Source organism: Mastigoproctus giganteus, chromosome 5, assembly GCF_048544385.1.
Source record: "Mastigoproctus giganteus isolate SK-2022 chromosome 5, ASM4854438v1, whole genome shotgun sequence".
Lineage (NCBI taxonomy): Eukaryota > Metazoa > Arthropoda > Arachnida > Uropygi > Thelyphonidae > Mastigoproctus > Mastigoproctus giganteus.
The window spans coordinates 235,300,021-235,323,873 of record NC_143579.1 but is presented as its reverse complement, the minus strand read 5'-3'; the positions used below and the strand labels follow the sequence as shown (position 1 = coordinate 235,323,873).

The 23,853-nt window shown below is 35.7% G+C and overlaps 1 protein-coding gene across 8 annotated transcripts in view; it reads right to left on the bottom strand.

Annotated features, from left to right (window-relative positions):
* LOC150086298 (suppressor of tumorigenicity 7 protein homolog) overlaps positions 1-23,853 on the bottom strand; it is a 172,335-nt gene that overhangs the window by 111,150 nt on the left and 37,332 nt on the right. For 2 of the 8 annotated variants that reach the window (XM_090373812.1, XM_090373814.1), the window contains exons 3-5: positions 10,644-10,929; positions 9,840-10,013; positions 1,419-1,497 (exon numbers count right to left, since the gene is read on the bottom strand). In XM_090373812.1, coding sequence (XP_090229938.1) covers positions 1,419-1,497; positions 9,840-10,013; positions 10,644-10,929 — 539 coding nt within the window. The remainder of the gene's footprint in view (positions 1-1,418; positions 1,498-9,839; positions 10,014-10,643; positions 10,930-23,853) is intronic. The other 6 variants (XM_090373813.1, XM_090373815.1, XM_090373816.1 and 3 more) reach the window with 6 other exon arrangements.

Below are 23,853 nucleotides of genomic sequence, written 5' to 3'. Positions count from 1 at the left end.
CTATTAGGATTGAAATGGAGAGACTTTAACTAATTTTATTGAAGATAATATCCAACACAGAATTCAGTTAAGTTAAATATTATAAAAAAAAAAAAAAGAGATAAGCCTATATGATTATCTGAAAAAAGCCCACCTAAAAAAAAAAAATGTGTAACCATTTAAAACTAGTAAGGGCTGGTTGAATAGATTTAAAATCCAGGGAGAAGCCGCAAGTGCAGATCAAGGAGCCGAAACTTTCAAAAAAGAACTTGATAAAATTATGCGTTATACTTCTCAATAAGTTTTTAACATAGATGAAGCAGGACTTTTTTGGAAACTAATGCCTAAAAGAAGTTTCATATTGAAAGAAGGAAAAAACATTCCAGGTTTCAAAGCGGCGAAGGATTGGTTGACTTTATTGTTGGGTGGTAACGCTGCGGAGAATTTTAAATTAAAACCCCTTTTAGTTTACCAGGAAGAGGGTCAAAATACAACCCAAAATCGACACATTTTTCATGATTAAATTCATCAATTAAATTAAATCAATTAAATTCATAATTTTAATTGGAATTTTAGGTTTAATTTTGATACATAAGTAGTTACCACATAACTATATATATATACGTATGTGATGCAGAATATTTTATATGTACGAATATTTGAATATTAAATATTTTGACCGACATTTGTGCATCTTTTCACAACCGTTTATTATTGATTAGGAAATATCCTATGGCACTGACCGCAACTCACAAATACATATGTTACCTTATGGGAATGCGGCGCTCTGTTTTTCCAGAATGAATTATCAGCATTAACGGGGGGGGGGGGATAACCTGTAAGTTGCATACCTTTTCTATGTTTATCAAATATGATGAATCAAACTACCATAGAGTATTCCAACTTGAGGGGCCATGTCTTCAATTCTTATTTGACAAATAATTCTTCTAACACTGGGGACAAGTTTGTCATTTGTTGATGTGTAAGACCTACACCTTGCATTATCATCATCATCATCCTCATGATACTGCATACACCTTTGACACACTTGTGCCATTCAAATATCCTATCTTTTTGAAAACATACATGAAAAATTATCAAATAGTTTTTCATGCATAATTCAACAATTATTTCTATTATCTCTTGAAGTTTTCTGAAACAAAAAACAAAATTATATAGAATGTTACCTAAAAACTAATATTCTAAAAAATAACATGAATTTTTTAAAATCAAGAACAGATATAACCTTGCACATAAAGCAAACCAAAATGCCACTTACTGAAAAAAAAAATAATAATTAAATTCTAGGGTACAAATTAAATAAAATGTTTTTCTTATTCAGGTCTTTTTAACAAATTCAGTTCTGAAACTTTTTAATCCTAACCACAGAAGATACATATATTTATAATATTACTCAGTGTAGAATTTTCATTACTAACTCTGAATTTTTTTCAAGGGCTTCATGGGCTGCCTTTATTCTTGCTTCAGGATCTCTTTCTCTCCATGCTGTTTGCATAACTATATATATACATATAAAAAAAAGTCACCCATTACCTCTCAGATATAACAATAACAAATACACATTTTAAACATAATAATTAGTTATTTTTAAAGTTTAGACAAGAAACAGTTTAAAAATATTTAAACTGTTTCTTGCATTTATCCAAGGATCAGCCGGAATTATGAAATTACGTTTGTTTAGCAGAGATCCCCAAACAATGGCCTACAGACTGATGCAGCTTCACAACAGAATTTTGATTGCTCCACAGAAATACATACACTGAGTGCTCATTGAATTATGCAGAACAATATCCACCATTTTGGATATTGTTCTTTCATTCACCATATCATATTGTAATATCAACGGTCATACAGTGACCTGCCATTGAGCCCATTTAACATGATGTACTCTTCGCTTACCACAAACATCCACTTTGCATAATCCTTTACAGTTCTGCTGGCAGGAGGTGATTTGACCCCATTCTTTGCACATGTTAACCACAGAGGGCCATGAGCAACCAACAAGACATGCTGTTTTTGACATGGAAGCACCCAACACAAGAGCTCCAACAATTGTATTCTTTTGAAATTCTGTGATATCTTTATTATGTCCCATAAGTGCTACTTTATAACGTTTACTTCAACGACCAGATGCGAATTAGCATTAGCAGGGCATATAATGCAAGAAAGCAAACTTATATAGCATCAGCCAAAAAATAAAAAAAAAAAAAAAAAAACACAGACCCTTCTCATTTCACCCATCCACTCGCTCCAAATGTTTGTCTAGTTCTGCCTTGAATCTGTTTAAGCTATCAACATTTACAACGACAGATGGAAGTTTGTTTAAGCTATCAACTTTTACAATGACAGATGGAAGTTTGTTCCAGCAATCAACTACCCGCTGGCTAAAGGCAAACTTCCGCACATCTATCCTACAACTGTCTTTCCTCAATTTGAATTTATGCCCTCTCAGGTGATTATTCTGAGCAAGAGGTAGTATCCCAACAGCATTGAGCATGCTCAAACCATTCAAGGCTTTATACACCTCAATCAGATCATCTCACAGGTGCCTAGTCTCCAGACAGTGTAATTTGCAAAACTTAAGCCTTTCTTCATAAAAGCAATCCTTTGTTCCATTCACTAATCTTGTTGCCCTTCTCTGTACTCATTCCAACAGCTCTACATCCTTCTTAAAATGAGGCCTCCAGACCTGTATACAGTAGTCAAGGTGTGGCCTGACCATTGCCTTATACAAGGGGATAATCACCACCTTATCCCTGCTAGAAAAATTCCTGTATATCATTGACAAGACACCATAAGCTACTCTTGCAAACCGTCTGCACTGCTCAGAAAACTTCATATCTGCCTGCACAATTACCCCCAGGTCCTTTTCACTCTCTACCACTGTCAGTGTAGTACCATACAGTTGATACAATACTCTGGGGTTACTGCTTCCCATATGCAGTACTTTACATTTGTCAATATTAAACTTCAGTTGCCACCTCTCAGCCCATCTCAACTTTTCTAGATCCTGTTGCAGCAGCTTACTGTCATTAACAACCCTGCCAACCTTTGTACCATCTGCAAACTTGGACATTAAGCCTGATATACCATCATCAATATCATTGATGAATACAGAACACAGCAATGGACCCAACACTGAATCCTGGGGGACTCCACTAATAACATTAGTCCAGGAAGAGCAGTGTCCATTGTTTACCACTCTCTGTCTTCTCCCACTCAACCATCCCTTTATCCATAGCAGCAATTTAGCTCCAATTTGTTTGTTTGTTTGTTATCTGGTTTTTAGGAGCATTAGCAACCAAGGCCATATTGCTCCGGGGATATGCGGTGGTCATTCTCTGACCTTTCTGCATCCTCCGCATTTGGTGGGCACGGGCTCGAACCCTGGTCTAATCAAGAAGCGTATGCTACGCACTGCTGTTCCTGCCCACCTGGCTACGGAGGCGCCCCTCCAATTTGTGTAGCAGTCTTCCATGTGCAACAGTATCAAAAGCCTTTCTAAGATCCAAATATATTAGATCAAAATTATTTTTTGCATCCAGTTCCTTTGTGACTATATCATAGTATCCAATCAAATTGCTCAGCCAAAACTTCACCTTAACAAACTCATGCTGTGTCCAAGCTATAACTGAAGTCTTGTCTACATGATCCTGCAATGCTTCTTTAACCAGTAACTGAAGTCTTGTCTACATGATCCTGCAATGCTTCTTTAACCAGTACCTCCATTAATTTCCCTGGAACACAAGTTAAACTAACAGTTCTGAAATTACCTGTGTCTCCCCTCAATTCTCCTTTGTGGATTAGGGTCACATATGCACATCTCCAGTCCATGGGTACCTCTCCTGAGTCCAAGGAAGCTCTCATAATTATGGCTAAGGGTTTGCTTACTTCCTTTGGTGCCTCCTTTAATATAACTGGATATATCCCATCAACCCCAGGTGTCTTTTCTTATGTTTATCTTCAAAATTTCTCCTCCACTTTACTCTCAATTATTACAAGATTATCTAGCTTACTGCCAGAGTTTAATACACCTTTGGCATTCCCCTCCCTGAATAACTCCTCATGTGTGAATGTAGATGCTAAATATTCAATCAGTTTGTTAGCTACCTGAGCAGGATCATCAACAGTTGAGCCATCGATATCAAGTGGACTAATCTGATTCATCCTCTTCCTTCTAGAGTTTACATATGTAAAGAACTCTGTTTTTCTTTGCATCCTTTGCCAAAGATTTCTTGTAATCTGCCTTTGCCTGCCTAACCTCCTTTGTGACTTGGTTACAGACCAGTTTAAAGCTATCATAGGCTTCTGTCACCTTTAATTTATATGTATCCCATGCATTTTTTTTCTCTGCCACATGTCTAATTAGTTCATCTAACATCCATTTAGGCCTAAATCTTGAACAATATTTTTTAGTTGGTATGAAAAGCCTAGTAGCTTCCAAGATTAATTCTTTGAACTTCCCATTTTGAATTTGCTGTTGGTCCCACCGTATAGAATTTAAATACTGTCTCAGATCCCCATAGTCAACTTTACGAAAGCAAAAACCCTTCTCTTTACCTCTGATGGTAGTTACCTCTTTGAGTAAATCCCACTTCAGCACACTGTGATCACTGCCACCTAGTGGTTCCTTTATCTGCAGATTCTTAATGCATGAAGAATCACTACTGATAATCAGATCAAGAGTATTGCTCCCTCTAGTTGCCCTCCCAACATGCTGCTGTAGAAAACAATCATCCAATAAATCCACAAAAGCCTTGGTAGTGTGTGAGTGACCAACCCACAAATTCCAGTCAATCTCTGGGAAATTAAAATCTCCCATTATTAGACACTCTGATTTACTGGCCCACTCTATTTCCCTGTACAGTTGTTTATTATATTCATGAGATTCATTAGGCCTACCACTAATGAAATTACCACTGCTCTAGTGTAAGAAGGTGTTTGGCTCTTTCATACTGCAAGCTATGCCACACAGCTCATTACAGATGGTGTGGTCAATGAGTGTATACAATTAAAAAATGCATAACCTTGACATTTGCAAATGGCTGTCTATTTTCCAAACTGTTGATTGGTTCTTATCGAAAGGGTTCCCCTAAATGTTTATTTTGAAAGACAGGAAAATCATAATGATTGTATGCATGCATCTGCATCATGTCTCACTTCAAGTATCAACTGGTCCTCCAATTTCATTTTATATTTTATGCTAATCCTTTAAGGTAAAGGGTTGAAGACTGCCAATTCAAAGCAAGGATTCATTTAGGGGAACAAAATCAGAATATATTAAATGGTACCTGATTATCTCAGTTACAAAATATATATATATAATTTTAGAATGGTGACACACAGCCTTTTTCTTTCAAAGGGATGCAGTACTACAATGTATTTTACTTGTTAGCTGCATTATAAAAGTTAAAATATATAAATTAAGAATGAATAATTAAGTAAATTTTTTGTTGTTGTTACAGTTTTTTTTTGGAACTGTTTTAGAACAAAAGAAACATTTTCTCTCTTTTTTATTTCAATATTTTTCATTTTTAATTAAAAATTAATTTAATATCATTTAAAATTTTAGAACATTTATAAATTACTCATTGAAAACAACATTACATAAATAACAGAGATATAACACTGGGTTGATATACCAAAAAGGCCAAGTCTGGAAGAATGTATTCAGTAGCATGATGAAATACAGCAACTTTCAATTATGGTTAATGACAATGCTTTATTTTTAAAACATTGTTCAATAACTGAGTTGTTTTGGCCTCTCCTCGTATCAAATGTTGTGTAAAAGCATTCAATACCAAAGAATCCTACCAAGTTCAAAAATTTGCAGAAAGAGGATTCAAGGATTTATTTTATTATATTCTTGAATTCAAGGATTATATTGCTGTCATATTTCTGCTGAATAATGATATGCTTTATCAGTTATTATAGAATAAAATTACCTCTATCAGAGGATATGAAAGGTACACACATCCATCTTTGCAAGTCCAATACAGTTTATTACACTAATAGAAAGACACTTGTTGAAATAAGTGAGGAATGTGAAAGTATTCTTTTGTACAAGTCAAAAAATTTACTATATACTATTTGCATCTATTTTCATTTCACTTGACAACACCAATAATTAAACTGGAAAAAACAGGTATGAAAAACAACACAACTTGCAAATATGCAAAACAAAACCAGTGGACTATCTTATAAATTAAAGTGGTGCAAATATTAACAAAAAAAAAAAAACCATAAGCGATGAATATCAGAAATTTAAAAATAAGGAGACTGGATTATGTTTTTATATTGAATTCAGATGAGCTACTGCTGTCCCTAATTTCTAAGGAGAAAAACTATCCAAAAATAATCAACCAAATGTAGAAAGACATTTTGTAAACGTGTAAAAATTCATCGATACCACTACTGCTACTTTTGTAGCACCAAGAGATCATTAACTGAAGAGTGTCATTTACACAAAGAATATGTGAAAATTTTGTAATTAAAATATTGGAGAACCTTTTCTGGATTTCAACCCCCCCCACTACTGATGCAGAAAAAGTCTGGGCTTCCTTGAACCATATGGCAAATACAAATTTAAAACTAAGATGAAAAAATGAAAATAAGAGTCCTGCCATCATTTCTGAAGACCATATGACACAGGAGTGTAAAATAGTGGACACAGATATAGTTAGTGAGCAGATGAGTGATCTTCATTCAGTATTTTGGATATTTCATGCAATGTAGATGAACATCATACAGGTTACCACCTTGGCAGCAGGTGTCAATATTAAGAATCAGTCAGTTTTGGCATCTACCGGAAGATGTTCAGGAGAAGATATTATATCCCCTCCTTGTTTTTCTTTCACTAATCATAACATTGCAATTAAGAGACTTGCTAGGTCTCACTTTTCAAACTGGATGTTTGAAGCTAAAAAGGAAATGAAATAAATATTACAGAGTGACTCAAAATGAAATTAACACTAACCATACATATACAGTAAACCCCACTATTCTCGGGGGTTATGTTCCTGAGAAATTCCGCGAATACCGAAAATGCGAATATTGAGTTATGGCTCCCATAGTAATAAAGGGGTTCCGTTCCAAAGTATGAAATATATAAGAAAAACTAGTCTAAAATTTTGTCTATGTATGTATTATATGTAACTTCATAATATGACTATGTATATAGACAGTACATAGTGAAATACAAGCATATGGCATCGAAATGAAAATAAGAAACAATTTAATATTAAATGTAATATTTATTAGAAATTTCAAACAAATCTTTCAAACCAGCGCCGTTGCTAGCTAAAAAAACTTATCCTGCCAGTGCTATCACCAGTTTCGCTAGTGTTGATAAAGGAGTTTTGCCTTTTCACGAATGATGAGCGAACTTAACGGAATTTTATTTTGAGTTCGGTCTTCTATCCACAGATTTAAAGCCTTTTCCATTTTTTCTAATTTAACACAAGTTACAGGGCAAATTTTTGAAGCAATTAGTGCGTTTTCACGAACACTACGGTGGATTTTTTCTTCCGATTTTTTGATTGATCGTACCGTTGACTCGTTGATTTTATAATGTTTTGCCACTGAAGAGACACTTTCGCCATTAGAAATTGTCTAATAACTCAATTTTATTCGCTAATGTCATCACCTTCTTTGATATTTTCACATTTCCCTTGTTATTCGTAGCCATATTTTTGTACGGGTTAGAAAGAACTTGTCCACAATAAAGTCACTTTCTTCCGTTAACACACTCGAAAAAGACTGTTTTACACTGCGAACCGGTAGATTTATCACTTTTGTAAGCATATCAATTTATAAATTGATAAATTTATTCAATTTATAAGCATATAAATTAAAAGCAAACGACGAAACCTTCCAACAAGTACATAGCACATACTGAACAAGGATTAGCGAGAAACATCCACGCTCACGATTTTTTCACCCCTCTCTCCCCACCCATTGAGCACTGTTTTGACCGGGAAAGATAATTTTAGCCACGCCCATGTTTTTTTATGGGGAAAATGTTCACGGCGCTTTAAAATTCACATTTTTTTAGGTTTCATTTTATATTAAATCAGCAACCACGAATAGCGGGGGTTTACTGTAATAGTAAATTCTCAAATATCACAGTAAATATACCATAGTGTATATATAGTAAATATATTATAGTAAATAATGGTAAATTCTCAAATGATAGATAAAACTGAATTTATTTTTTTAAATCCCTGATGGAAATGAAATTTTTATATGTGCCAGGAGAACATATGAAATGTCTTTGTCATTTGGGGAAAGAAAAGCATTTTGTGTCATGCAGTTTGCAAATACAAATTCAGTAATTGGTGTGCAATGAGACTTTCATATATGATACATAAAGGTTCAATTTACAATTGGTGTGCACAGTTGTAAAGCAGACTATCTGCAAGGGAAAGGATTTGGATTCATCCCACACTGCTGATAAAGCAGAGTAACTTGCAAGAGAAGTCTTTCAGCAAAGTCACCAACCAGCTGAAGCTAAATATACTTCACACAGGACCTTAGCATACCCTCCAGCCGTGTGTACTTTTAAAAGCTCACAGGTTGCAGTTAGTACATGCATTAAACCAAATGATAAATGTAACCAATAAAAGTTTTATTGTGGCATTAAACAGAAAGTGCCAGTTATTCAACATATCCAAGTATATGGAAAAATTTACCTGCACACATTAAATAACTGGGTTATGCCTCAATTTCATGAAGATTCCACCAATTCATCATCCAGCAAGACTGTCTCCTCACTTTCATGTGAAAATGTTAGTGATAATATATTCTAGATTTATCACTTCTGTAATTTCTGCCAGTCATTCTGTGTATTTCATTTTTGATAATTTTAAGCTTGTAAGGAAACATGCCATCTCATTGGCATTTGAGTTTTTCTTCCGGTCATTTTCTTTGTACTTTATATATAGGCAAACTTTATTTTATTTCCATAAAAAGTGATATTATTTTTGCCAAACTTTGCATTGTTTGACATTGTCTACAACAATGTCAAAGTTGCAACATTGTCTACAACCTTTCCTTAATATGAATCAACACCACCTTATCGGCATCATCCTAGAAGGGGGAAGTATGCCTCCATCATTAAGCTTGCTTAACCTAAAGCACCTCAATCAGCTCCACATGAAGATGTCTAGTTTCAAAACTTTGTAGCTTGCACAACTGGAATTTCTTCCTCTAACCAGGGGTTCTTAAACTGTGGGTCATGAAAACGATCTGGGGTCACTAATAATTTCATCTTATGAAAAGGGGTCGCGAATAAAATAAAGAACCTGTGCTCTAACAATATCTCTATGAATTCATAACTAGTATTATTATCCACCTTTGTATCCTTCAAAGCAAGTCAACATCTTTCCTGAAATAAGGCAACCAGAACTACATACATTATTCAAGATGAGGATTTAGCAATCATTTGTACAATGAGATAATTATCTCTATCTCCACTGGCAAAACTCTATATATTGTTGACAGAAATCCCACATGCTATCCTGGCAAACTTAGTACACTATGGGAAAAATTAAATGACATGAAGCTGATAGATATTTCTTTATTAGTACTACTATATTATCAATAATTTAAATCACTATTCTTCTTAAGCACAATGCTATTTGAAGAGGATAGATAACTATATAAAAAATTAATCTTATTTGTGAGATTAAAATAAAATAAAATTTTAAAAACGATAAAAATTCAAGGCATTATTAACAAGAAATAACATTTGTTCAACAATAACAAATATAGATAAAAATATTCATAAATAAATAACCATTATTTTAATGTCTATAAGCATAATTTAAAATATGACCTACTTTCATATTCTGGTTTGGCTCCATCAGCTTCACAAGTGAAGAATGTTTGATGATCTTGAGCAGAGAGATTCATATCATAATATGTTAATGGTTCCTTGCCTGTAGTCCACAGAAATCTGTTATATTCAGATCCTCTAAACAAGCTTAAAGGGTTTCTCCAGACTTTGCACTCTGCTTAAAGTAAAATGTGAATCATATAAATTAATGCTTCATAAAAACTTTTTTGGGCTCATTACAGAAAAAACTTAACAACTCGTATATAAAATAGCAATATTTGTAAAATAATAAGAGAAGTTTACGTCAATATAGTACGTAGAACACTTCCGTATGATACTCTCCAGAAATTAAAACGAAAAATTGAAAAACTTACATTAGATTAACAAATAATTTTAAAAAAATAATAAAATAATTAAAAATCAATTTAACACCATAAAACACAATTGAATCAAATTAAAAATCAATTTAATGCAATTAAAAATAAGAAAATTAATTAAAAGAATTTAACGAAAAACGAGGAAGTCGTTTTGCAATTTTTTCGTTAAATTTTTAAAATTAATTTTCTTATTTTTAATTGCATTAAATTGATTTTTAATTATTTTTTTCAATTATTTGTTACTCTAATGTAAGTTTTTCAATTTTTCGTTTTAATTTCTGGAGAGTATCATACAGAAGTGTTCTATGTACTATACTGAGGTAAACTTCTCTTATTATTTTACAAATATTGATATCAACGTAGAACGTATTGAGCATTACAGCTCTGGTTCATACTATAAAATAGCAATTAATGAAAATTATAAAACTTACCAGGAGCTGCCTGCTGTCCTGCACTTCCTCCACTGCCAGCCCCACTGTTTCCACCACCACCTCCCCCACTCCCTCCTCCTCCTCCTCCTCCTCCACCACCACCACCACCACTACTGCTGCCAGTACTTCCATTACTCCCTGTACCACTTCCATTACCACCATTTCCTGAAGCACTACCATTCTCTCCATTATTTTCGCCACCACCAAGCCAAGGAGAAATGTGGTTAAGTGACACCTGTTCAATGAATGAAGTTCCATACTTTCTGAAGTACCACCATTCAAAGATCTGAAATATACAAATACATTTCATAAATGCATAAATATACACTTATCTAGCAGTTAAATGAATATGCTTGAAAAGCATTTTTCAAACATACTCATCAAGCAATATCAGGTCTGCAATGTCAAGGACTGTGGACGTTACAACATAGTAAAACAGACATCAAGATTTAAGGGGGAAAAAAAAAACACACACACACCTATGAAATCCACTGAATTGACAATCAGAAAAGAATCTATATCTCATTTATATTAAATTTTATTTTTGAACTCATTACTATCACCTCTTGTTGAGGTTGCTATTTTGAAAAGCTTGTTTCCTGCTGCTCAATTTTTTTAAAGATATCCAGTGCCAAACAAATTATTAGTAATACTAATAATTTAATTTCTACTGCTCTGAGCTTTAATGTAGACAGAAAAGGAAGCAGAGAAGTTTTAACTCAGGATTAGTATCAGAAAAACAATGCAAACCTATATAACATCAGTCAATATAATAAAAAGAACTTTACTTGCACTTCACTTGCCCATTCTTTCTAACAATTAGTCCCATTCACCTTCGATTTTAATTTGTCCCCCCTTGTGTGCGTGCATGTGTAAAGAGATAAAGATGCTATCATTTAGTTAATTCAACCCTTTAAAAGCCATAACCACTTCAATTAAGTCACCACACAGAAGCATAGTTTCCAGATGCTGCAATTTACAGACCCAAAATCTTTCTTGGTTAGAATATCCTTTTGTACCTGTAACCAACCTCATTGACTTTCTGGAGATTATACTGGCATATGTTTGTTTGTCTTATCAATGGAACAGGCACTACATTAAGGTGGGAGATTCACCACCTTAGGAGATGGATAAGTTATATAACTATGACCCATTCTAAGTATAGCTAACAAAAACTCCTTCTCTCTCTGAATAATAATAATAGTAATAATAATTTTCAGTAACTGGAGTGCCAATGGATGATTGATGGCCTAATCTGATATAATCTATTTATAGTATGTATGTATGTTCCTGCCACTGTGATTGCCGGCATATGAAGCAATGCAATTACTGTATTTCCCCATGTATAAGACGCACCCTTTTTCGAAAAATTTGGGGTCTAAAAACTGGGTGCGTCTTATACAGTGGTTGTAGATTTCTTCACTTGCATTTCCCGCTTTTTTGCGCTTGTTGTCTTTGCGCTCATTGTTTTGCACTTGTTACCATTATATTAGGTTACGTTTTGCCACGTTCTGCCCAGAAATGGCTCAGAAAAGATTTTCGTACAGTGCTGAATTCAAGTTAAAAGTGATCCAGTTTGCAAAAGTGAATGGAAATCGTGCTGCTGAACATAAGTTTGGTCCTCCTCCAACTGAGAAAACAATCCGAGACTGGCTACGGGAAGAAGAAACCCTACTGAAAACGCCACGGCAGAAGGCGGCCATGAGAGGCAAGTCAGCAAAATGGCTTGATTTAGAGAGGGAATTGAAGATATGGATTGAAGAGCGAAGGGCGATTGGAATACCTGGAGGCTTGACATCCCAGCTCCAACCACTTGATGTCAGCATTAACAAACCCTTCAAAGCTGCCATGAGAGACGAATGGAACCAATGGATGAAGTCTTCTGGGGACAATTTGACACCAGCAGGAAGAGTGAAGAAACCAACTATAGGAGAAGTTTGTACCTGGGTGAAAAGATCCTGGGATAATATCAAGATTGAGATCGTTGTCAAGTCATTTAAGAAGTGTGGCATTTCAAATGCCATAGATGGAACTGAGGATGATGATCTGTGTCTGATGACAGTGATTTGTCATCAGACACAGATGAGAACAAGCTAATGGATGGGAGTTTTACAGTGATGAGGAGTTGTATGAATTTTATGATGAATAAAACTTGAGTTCAATAACTTTATGTAATATATATATATATATTTTTTTTCAAATTTCGGGCCCCAAAATTAAGGTGTGTCTTATACATGGGGAAATACAGTAGTCTGCATATGGGATAATCATAACAGTTAGAACAACTTCCTGCTTTTGCTGACATGTCGGACTTTGCCCCCTTCAGAAACATTGAGACAAAGTTTTTTTTTCATAACAATTGTTCTGCTACCCAGACATGTCTGTTAGCAGCATTTCCAAAGCTTAATCAGAAAAGAAGATCTGAACTCTGTTTTTCTAACTTGGCTGAATATCCTCCCACACTCAGCACTGTTTTTTTTTTTTTTTTTTGATTTGGTAGTTGTTGGCGCATCGGCTTCTGTGGCCATATTGCACCTCCCAAGGTTTTTGCAGTACTTTGATCCAAGCCCGAGGCGGGAATCGAACCCGCGACCTTTGGGTTGCCGGGCAGGTACTTTACCCACTCGGCTAGCCCGGTCGGCACTCAGCACTGTTATGAGAAATTGCTAAAATACCAAGCATGACTTGGGGATAACTTGTTATATTTCAAGCTTCCTTGTGAACCTGTCAGTTCCCCAATAAAGGATCATAATATAATCTTGGCAGTAAAAATACCTACAACTCTGTCATCCTACTGAATTAGTCTTCTATGGCAATCAATTTCCAAAATGGAAGTGGAAGATTTGAAAAAATTTGGTAAAATAAATTTGCACATAACATTCTTCAACATATCTAGGAGCAATGCTTGAATTTTCAAACATTAGCATAACATTAAAAGAAACAAGCAAATTGCTTTATTCATGCCAGAAAAGAGAGAAACACAAACAGATTTTCTACATGAGTGAGGATAACATGCCTGGATCAGCTTCCTCAGCTTATTTAGGATTGCTTTTACCAGAAATTTGCAATTCAGACATTCTTTTTCTTGAGGTCATCAGTTTTCTTTCAAAACTTCTGGATCAAGAACTGGATTTGAACGTGAGTCAATGCCACTCACTAGTCATTACTTATACTTTTCAACTAGGTAACTGAAAAATGCTCATACTGCTTTTCTGACCAACTCAACTTTTTTTTAGTCGTTGGCGCATCGGCTTCTGTGGCCATAATGCACCTCCAAAAGTTTTTTTGCATTTACTCTGATCCAAGCCGGGATTCGAACCCGCGACCTTTGGGTTGCCACGCAGGCACTTGACCCACCCAGATAGCCCGGTCAGCACCAACATTAACTCTTTACACAGATATGTCAAAGAGTACCACTTCTACCAGTCTAGTTACACTTTAACCACAGATGACCACCATGTACAAATATTAAATATTAAAAGTGTGTACATGTTAGCTGCTCAGTAGAAATTGTTTAAATCTCTCTTTTTTAGCACTACTTTGTAGACAGTAGTAAATTTCCTACAAAAAAAATATTCATCCAATTTCACGGGAAGGTATGTAGATCCCTTTTCAGCACAAATTAATGACAAGGACAACCCTAGGCCTATAACACACTCCTACTCTCAATTTTGATCTCACACCAAACTGACTCAACACTGCGCTGTCTGCGATGTCGACTGGCTGCACTTCCTTGGATTTTGTGTTCCTTAACTAATAGCATAACCCCTCCTCCCTTCCTATCCTGCCTATCCTTCCTGTACACATTGTGCTCCTCAAATTCCAGTTCTACATTCCTTATATCTGTGTGACACCACATCTCTGATATCCCAACAATATCTGCCTTTGAGATTTTGACCAACACCTCAAATTCATCAAATTTATTTACCAACTCCTAGCACTGGTGTACACGCAAATATACATGCACCTGTTCCTATTCTTAGCTACCCTAATACAACCCATGTATTTATTTGTACCACAATGACTCCCAGCAGTCTCTGAAATACCCTGCATCTTGTTTTCCAGGCTGCTGCCCATTCCAATAGAAGCAGTGCAAGAATCACTTTCACCTCTGCTGGAGGCTACTGCTAATCTATTAGTCTGTGTATCCCCCCCAGTAATATTACAGAGATTTAGCCCCCTTTAATCACATGAATATAACGAAAAATAGCATCTCAGGGTTAATATTTAAATCCAAAAAAGGCAGCCCAGTCAAAAAAAGAATGAACTGATTGCAGCCTGAAGATTATCTGATCAATTTGCCTGCTAACTGGTGAATAAAATTTTGCATCATCAGCAAATATTTTGGGCTGTAGAGGCTCAAGAGTTTATCACTGTTGAATCCTTTTATACAGGACAAATTCTGAGCATTCCAGACTAATGATCACATGTTTGGAATGCAAAACATTAATCATTAAGCAGAAAAGCAAGTGGCTGAGAATTCCACATTGACTGGGTTTGTCACAGAAATACAGGTGTGGAACACATATAAATTTACATCAACCTATCTTTCTCTATATTAGGAGGGTTCATAACCAGCTTTCAGAAAATGAGATTAGTTGTAACTGAGTAACCCTCTAGTAAATTCATATTGAATATAGCAAGACAAATAGTCTAAGGCAGTGGTTCCCAAATTGTGTTCCGTGAAAAATCGTAATTAATAATTAAAAAAATAAAATAAAATAAATTTTGCATATTTGTAGTGTACACCACTTTTGTATTGTTATAATATTTAACATAATTTTTTTTATTAAATAATCAAATAGACCGCAGAACACTTCATTTTGGCAGGCTCTGCATAGATAAGTATACGTAGAAGTAATGACATCTACAAAAAAGTAGCAATGCAGTAATCTAGTATGCTATTCATATGCGATTTAGTCTGGTGTACATGGGTTGAAGGATAGGAGGAAGCGAACCAATATCATAACTAAACTCGCTTCCTTGTATAAATTTTTTTTTGATAATTATTAGCATTTCGAAATATTATTATTAAAATATGTGACCATGGATTTTTGGTTGAAAAAAGGAACTTTAAAACGAGAAGCAAAGTACTTCAAGTAGTGCAACTGTGGTCAATGAAAACAAACACAATATTGTCACACTTCAAAGTGAGGATGACGTACAATCGCAGCCTTTTGCTCCCCAAAAATCTGAAGTGAAAAAACAGGAACCAACTAATAAAAGACCACAATGAAAGTATAATGACAGTTATTTGAATTTCGGCTTTACATGTGTTGGAAATATAAATGCTCCTGATGCACAGTGCATCATATATAATAAAATATTAGCAAACAGTTCTTTGGCTCCCGCTAAACTTATGTTTCGTAAGTGTTCCGTGAATATGTTGCGAGATGAAAAGTGTTCCGTGACCAAAAAAGTTTGGGAAACACTGTTCTAAGGGGAGATCTAGTCTTTGCATTTTGGGAAGTAAGAAGATTGGTACCCATTCTCATACTAAACTAAATAAAGGGCACATCATCCTGAATGACTGAAAATTAACAACTAGATGAAATTGAAATGTCGTCTGGTCAGAATATAAAGAGAATGCATTAAGAAAACATCTTGTTTAGTTTTAGTAAAAGCCACAGAAGTGCCATTGGTGTGCACTACAGCTAATTTTATAGCCAAAGTGGGTATTATGTGGGAAATGTAATAATTCGTTTTTGAAGGTTTTAGCTTTGTACATTTAAAAGTATTTTATTTCATGACTAATTTACTTGCATATTATTGGCTCTTGAAAATTTTTGTGTTCTAGATCCCTATTATCCCACTATATGGGCCCCTACACAGTGGGGATAGGGGTGGAGGGCAAAGAATGAACATTTATGCAACCTGTAAAAAGGCCAAAATGATAAATTAATGTCACTTACAAAATAATACTCAAATTAAAAGATATTAAAAAATAAAATAAAAGAAATATTTATTAAATATTTCCTTTAATGTATATTTATTAAAAGCAAACATATATTTTGCAGTGATATATTTATCACGGCAAAATGTAATGTGTGTTTAACGTGTTCTGCATCTGTGGTTTACTTCAAAGTGTTCTGACTATAGTCCTGGAGTATTGTCATACACTCAAGTACCTGCATTACAAGGCACCTAGGTAGCCAGGTGGACAGGAGCAGCAGTGCATAGCACACGCATCTTGATTAGACCGGGGTTTGAGCCCGTGACCACCAAATACGGAGGATGCGGAAAGGTTAGGGAATGACCACCGCATATTCCCGGAGCAATATGGCCTTAGTTGCTAACGCTCCTAAAAACCAAATAACAACAACAACCTGCATTACAAGATCAAACCAGTAACAATTCCCCGCCATAAAAAATCCATGGAATATTATTGACTGTGGCACTGGTACAGGCCAAAAACAGGTAAGAGTACAATGATGCTATCAACTCCTCTAACTGCCTCGAGCATGTATTGGAGTAAAAAAAATATTTCTTTAAAGCTTCTGTATCCTTTGGTAACTATGGTAACAGTGCCTTCTTTACCCTTATATTAAAAAATTATTTCCCAATATGTTTTTTAAAGTGCTGAAATGCTGATAATTGGAAAAGTTTCCAGATATGCACATATCCACATGTTTGTATGCTTAGACCTGGATAATAGGCAGTTCATGAATGGCTGTCACATATATGTTTAGCACAACGCTTATATGCATTAATTTTTGGCTTTTGTTAATGTCAACATATTTAATGTTCTCACTCTTAGTTTCATGATATAATGTAATCTTAACCGAGAAGAAGGGACTGAAGAATATTTTGTTACATAAGGCTATATAGCTGTCTTGTCCAAATTAAAATAAAATCTTTATCCCAGAATGTAGAGTAGTGTGATCATTAAATAGTACATTAATAGAAAAACACTACATTAATTTTTGTTTTAAATCTAATAAAGTTTTTGGAACTAAAACATACAAAGAGTGGTGCTTCAGTTTTAACCTGTTGTCCCAATGTATTTTTGACAATATGACAAATCTTAGAATGCTATTTAATAAATTATAAAATTGATTCAGCTGATTTTAAGAATATTAATTTTAGTTGTCCCACATTCACTTAAGTGAAAGTAATCTGTTTACAACTGAGCCGGCTAGAACAAATTACAGGCATTAGTAGAGGTATATGATGCAAGAAAGCATCATTGGCCAAAAAAAAAAAAAAAAAAAACACCCACCCATTTTCACCTATTCGTTTGCTCAAAGTTTGTCCAGTTCTTCCTTGAATTTATTTAAGCTACCAACTTCCACAACGACAGATGGAAGTTTGTTCCAGCAATCTACTGCCCCCTGGCTAAAGGCAAATGTCCAAACATCTATTCTGAAACTATCTTTCCTCAATTTGAATTTACACCCCCTCAAATGCATAATCTGAGCAAGATTTTGGTCCTTGAGGTTGTCATCACAGACATTCTCTCATATATGCCAGACAAGCTGTACTTGCTACCTGGGAGTCTAAAACGCTGATGGAACTGATATTCGGGTGACACTCAAGTCAAGTGGACCCAATTTCGGCAAAGCCCAGACAAGCCAAATCCTCTGCTTGCACCTTCACGATGGTGGGACTGTTAGTAATCCTGGGTATAACCTCCATGCATAAGTACATGGTGGGTGACCACCCTGGTGTGAACCAACGTAAGCAGGGGTTGAGGTGTGGCACCCACACCACATGGAGGAATGCCACCCCTCTATGTTACCAGGCAGTACTAGGTGGTAGATGACTCATCAACCGGTGCAATACCACCACTTTGCTTATTGGAGGCTTGAAGTGGTGGAACCCATGTTTAGTCTCTAGAGCTAAGTTCCAGTCAACCCTTCCCTATCTCTTCCATCATGCAGTATGATTGATGACTTTTGAGGTTAGGATGAACATCGTGGCGAGATCCAATATTCCTTATATTTCGAGGGTACAGCTCTAAAACGCTGTTCGCAGGCCGGCCGCTAGTTAGTACACCGGACCGAAACTATTGGTAACTCTCTAGGAGGCTTCCGGATCAGCTAGTGTATAATCTTGCTACCTCTACTCTGCCAGATAGTGACTGGAAGGAGTCCGAGTAGTGTGTATGCGGGGAGCATTGTCGAGGCCACGTTATGTCAAGGATCTGGTTATATTCTTATCATGTGTATACCATATCCAAAATTTTCACTACTTCATACAGCATGTCCCACCCACTTTTTCTTACTATTGAATACACCATGAATTGTCAAACTAATAGAGCAAGCTTATCTGCCAAAAGATCTAAACCTCCCAAGCACTTCCTAATTCATTTCACAAATATATGTGGACTCAATTCTAATCTCAACGATGTCCATTTCCACTTGCAGTCTCCCAAACCCCATGTACTTCTTCTGACAGAATCTCAGTTATCGGTTGATTCAACTACTGCTCATCTCAGATGCCCTAATTATTCGCTGTTATGATTCCTTTTGCCTCAAAGGTGGTACTTGTGCATATGTCCATTCTGATATTCCCTGTCAGAGACTTGGCAATTTGGAATCTCCTCTCTTTGATCTTCTCTGGTTTAAAATCTCTCTACCTCATTGTGTCAAATTCATCTGTTGTCTCTACCGTTCTCCCAACTCCACTAATCACTTGAAGCTCTTTGTCTTCCTCTCTTTGCAACTTGACTTTCTCCAGTACAACTTTCCTAACAGTGAGGTAATTGTTCTTGGTGATTTTAATGTTCACAACTCCAGCTGGCTTCCGTTTTCTAGTCACATCGACCCAGCTGGTCGAGATGCTGAGGCTTTTGCAATTACTAATGACCTTGCACAGATTGTTTATTTACCTACAAGAATACCGGACAATCCTAATCATACAGCCAATACACTTGACCTTTTTCTCACAAACAACCCTTCTAAGTACGCGGTTGAAGTGAGAGGTCCTTTAGGCACTTCAGATCACAAATTGGTGATTGTCTCTTCTCCAATGGAACCTTTATCTCATGGCTTTTCCCAACCTCGTGTTGTTTGGCATTACAAAAATGCAAAATGGGATGACCTACGAGACTTCTTTTCTTCTTTTCCTTGGTCGCATTAGTGTTTCAAAACTTCTGATGTCAACGTTTGCTCAGATCGTGTCAGTGAAATTATTCTTGCAAGAATGGAATCCTTTATCCCACACTCCACTTTAAAATCTCGTCCTTTATCTAAACCTTGGTTTTCCAATAAATGTGCTAAGGCTGTTCAAGAGAAGAATGTCGCATATCGTAATTGGCTTGTTTCTAATTCTCCAGTTTCATTTTCTGCATACACCGAAGCTCGCAAAAATTGTAAAGCAGTTATTAATCAATCAAAACTAGAGCTTGAACAGGATAAGAGTAGAAAACTTGCTTCTTGCCTTAATGGTAGCCGAGCATTCTGGTCTCTTGCCAAAGCAACTTTTGCCCACCTCTGTCCAAACCAGATGGTTCTGTTGTCACTTCAGCCAACCTGCTAGCATCCCATTTTTCTTCCAACTCATGTATTAATGATCTTGATAAAACACCTCCCACCATTCCCAACACGCTCCATTCAATGCCTCCTGTGGTCTTCCATCAAAAGGATGTCAGAAGGATTTTGACGAAACTTGACGCTAAGAAAGCTCCAGGTCCCGATGGTATTTCTCCACTTGTTCTCAAAACCTGTGCTCCTGAACTTACTCCTATTCTTTGCCGCATTTTTTCACTTTCTTATTCCAAAGGTGTTTTTCCTTCTGCTTGGAAATTTGCTCATATCCAGCCAGTTCCTAAAAAGGGTGACAAATCCCTCCCATACAATTATCATTCCATTGCAATTACTTCTACTCTTTCTAAAGTAATGAAGAAATCAATTAACCGCCAACTCTTAAACTACCTAGAAACCTTCCGTCTGATCAACGATCGCCAGTATGGATTCCGTCAGTGTCGATCCACTGGTGATATTCTGGCTTATGTTACCCATTTATGGACTAATTCAATGGAAAGGTTCGGTGAAACACAAGTAGTTGCTCTTGACATCTCAAAGGCTTTTGATCATATTTGGCAAAAAGGTCTTCTAAACAAGCTTTCATCTTATGGTTTGCCAACTGTAATTTTTGTAATTGGTTATCCAGTTTTCTCTCCGATCGCTCACTGAGGGTGATGATAGATGGCTCTCTATCTTCTAACTTCTCCACTAATGCCGGTGTCCCCCAAGGTTCAGTTCTTTCCCCCACTCTTTTCCTCTTGTATATTAATGACCTTCTTCCATTGACTGGAAATCCTATCCATAGTTTTGCTGATGATAGCACATTGCATTCCACTTTCCATTTTGAGAATCATCCTGTTAAATCAGCTTCAACTTCTCGAAAATCTTAAATGCTGATCTTCGGATAATTCTGCAGTGGGACAAAGACAACTTAGTTGATTTCAACCTTTCTAAAACTCAGTCTTGTCTTATATCTTGCAAAAAGGATTCTTCTGCTCCTATGCTTATCTTTAGTGACACTCCGATTTCTAGGCAAAATGATATATCTATTTTGGGGATTACCCTGACTTCTAATCTCTCTTGGCACAAGCACATTACAAATATTGCTTTCTCTGCATCTAAAAAACTTGGTTTTCTCTTTCGCTCTCGCCGTTACTTTTCTTCCAAACAACTGCTCACTCTGTATAAATCGCAAATCCGCCCTGCCATGGAATATTGTTCCCACATCTGGGGTGGTGCTCCCAAAACCTCTCTCAGGCTCCTTCATTCCATTCAGAAGAGGGCAGTTAGGTTAATTAACAATTCATCTCTAACAGAGTCTCTCCACTCGCTGTCTCATAGATGTACTGTTTCTGCTGCATGCCTCTTCTACAGATACTTCCATGGGCACTGTTCTTCTGAATTGGAAGAACATTTATCTTCTATAAATGTTTCATGATAATTTTCTTACCACTTCATCAATGACTGCAAAGACAGTAACTTGGGGTTATTATTATGGAATTCGCTAAATATTTTTTAGTAGAATGAAAAATTTTTATAGTAGAATTCATAGCAGAATTAGTAAAATAATAGAAATAGAAGAATTAGTAAAATTAACAGCAGAATATTAATAGGAGCCATGGATAACATTATCCACAACAAAGGAATTCAGGTCAAAAACAGCTACATACACATCTTTAAGAGTAGCGTTCTAATCCAAATTAAAAATAAGTTTATACTTCTTAATCACACCCAACCCTCCTCAACTAAAGAGTACACCATGACTTAGTGTCAATCCTTACCAACCACACTATAAACAGAAAATCTTAACTGGTAAAGTTTTCCAACAATATTTAGTTTATTTATTTAATTCTCATTCTATTTTAACTTAAAACTATTTTTTTTTTATCACATATCCTTATATGTGTATTAACCTCTCCCAATTATCCACTAGGCCAATGACTGCAGTAATGTCAACCTCAGGGCACAAGTAAACCCTGAAATCGAGACTATAAAGATAATCCCTTAGACCCTTGTCCACCGAACCACCTGGAAACAAGATTAACTACTTTGTAGTTAATTTCATTACCAGGGCCATTAACTACTTTGTTCAGAATGCACTTGTTATAGTCTTTTTATCACATACAAGTGTTATATCTATACAAGTGTGGACTGAAAAATCTAGAATAAATTGCAGAGAAAAACTTTGCTCTGTCCACCACAGATGGACAAACTACAACCTCAACTGAAGAGAAGTGCCAAATATTTATTTCAGCTAGGTATGAAGCATGGCTTCCATCATATATAATCATAAAATGCATAATTTTGCTCCTAAATTAAGGGTGAGAGTTATGGTATTTGTAGACAACTTCACCAAACATGAAGCTTCTTGAATCCCTTTATGCTGCAATAATTGGAGTACTGTATTTGAATATTTCTGAAAGAAACGTTTCACTTCTTAAAGAGCTCTGAAATTTATTTTTAATTGTCTAGTTAGTATTTTTCTCTGAATTCTAAAATTTTTTAATTGTGATTAAAAATTGTAAACAAAATTTCTGTTTTTCTTGTAAACAAAATTGTAAACAAAATGACCTTCTTCCATTGAAAGGAAATCCTATCCATAGTTTTGCTGATGATAGCACATTGCATTCCACTTTGACTAACTATCACTGTTACAACTGTAACAGTGATAGTTAGTCAAGAAAAATAACTGAGAGTATATCACAAGTATTTCTTAATTTATTTTGTAAAATTATGACTGAGCCAAACATGCTGTTATATAATATCAAAATCATAAGCTACCATTTGATGGAGACAAAGTTTTATGTTAAAGAAGCTGATGGTTGGACTAATGCCACATAAAAAAGTGTAATAATCTTTTTACAATGACAATTATTCCTCAATATCACCTGTTTCAAAAATATGCCATCTTCTTAAATTTCCCATTCAAGAAACTAATTTTGAAAAGGTAATAAATCTATAAAAGTTGGCTGTAGCAAGAAAAATTGTTTCCACTTCTAAAAAGGATCATTTACTCTTAAAAATCACAAGGAAACTAACAAAGAACCATAATGTAAATGAAGCATAAATGAACTATAAGTGTAAATGAATATCACATGTATCATATATATTGGTCAAAACAATCAGCAGATCACTACACAATCTATTGACCAATCTACCATATCAATGTTGTTGCAATAACAGCACACATTCATGGACCGATGTGTAGATGTAAATTACTAAGTTCTGTAACATACACAAGCAGAGAACATAGAACTACAGCTGTAAAATACAATGCAGCTGTTCATTATCATAGTGAAGCATCTAAAAATGTCATCTCATAGATTTCTCTGAGTCTACTGCTTGAAGAGTGACTGCAAGACTGGAGGTGGGGCAGTCAATGGCAAGTTTCAGCATGGTTTAGTGTGTCACAAAATGTAATCAGCAGGTCACAGAATCAGTTCCAACAAACCCACATTGTTGGGGACATCTAGGTCAGAATTACAGACATCAACATCATGGAAAAACTGTGCTCCTCTCTCCCCTCCCCCCTTCAATCAATAGTGTTCAATCAATGCTTAAATGGTTACCCACATACTCAAGACTCCTTTGCAGACACAACAGAGACATGGACATCCCAGACCATCCAAAACTGATGGCACAGACGTGGACTTAAGGATAGAAGACCTATGGTGTGTGTGTGTGTGTTCCACAGGCATACTTAAACACCATAATTGCATTTACATGAAATGGAACCATGTGCT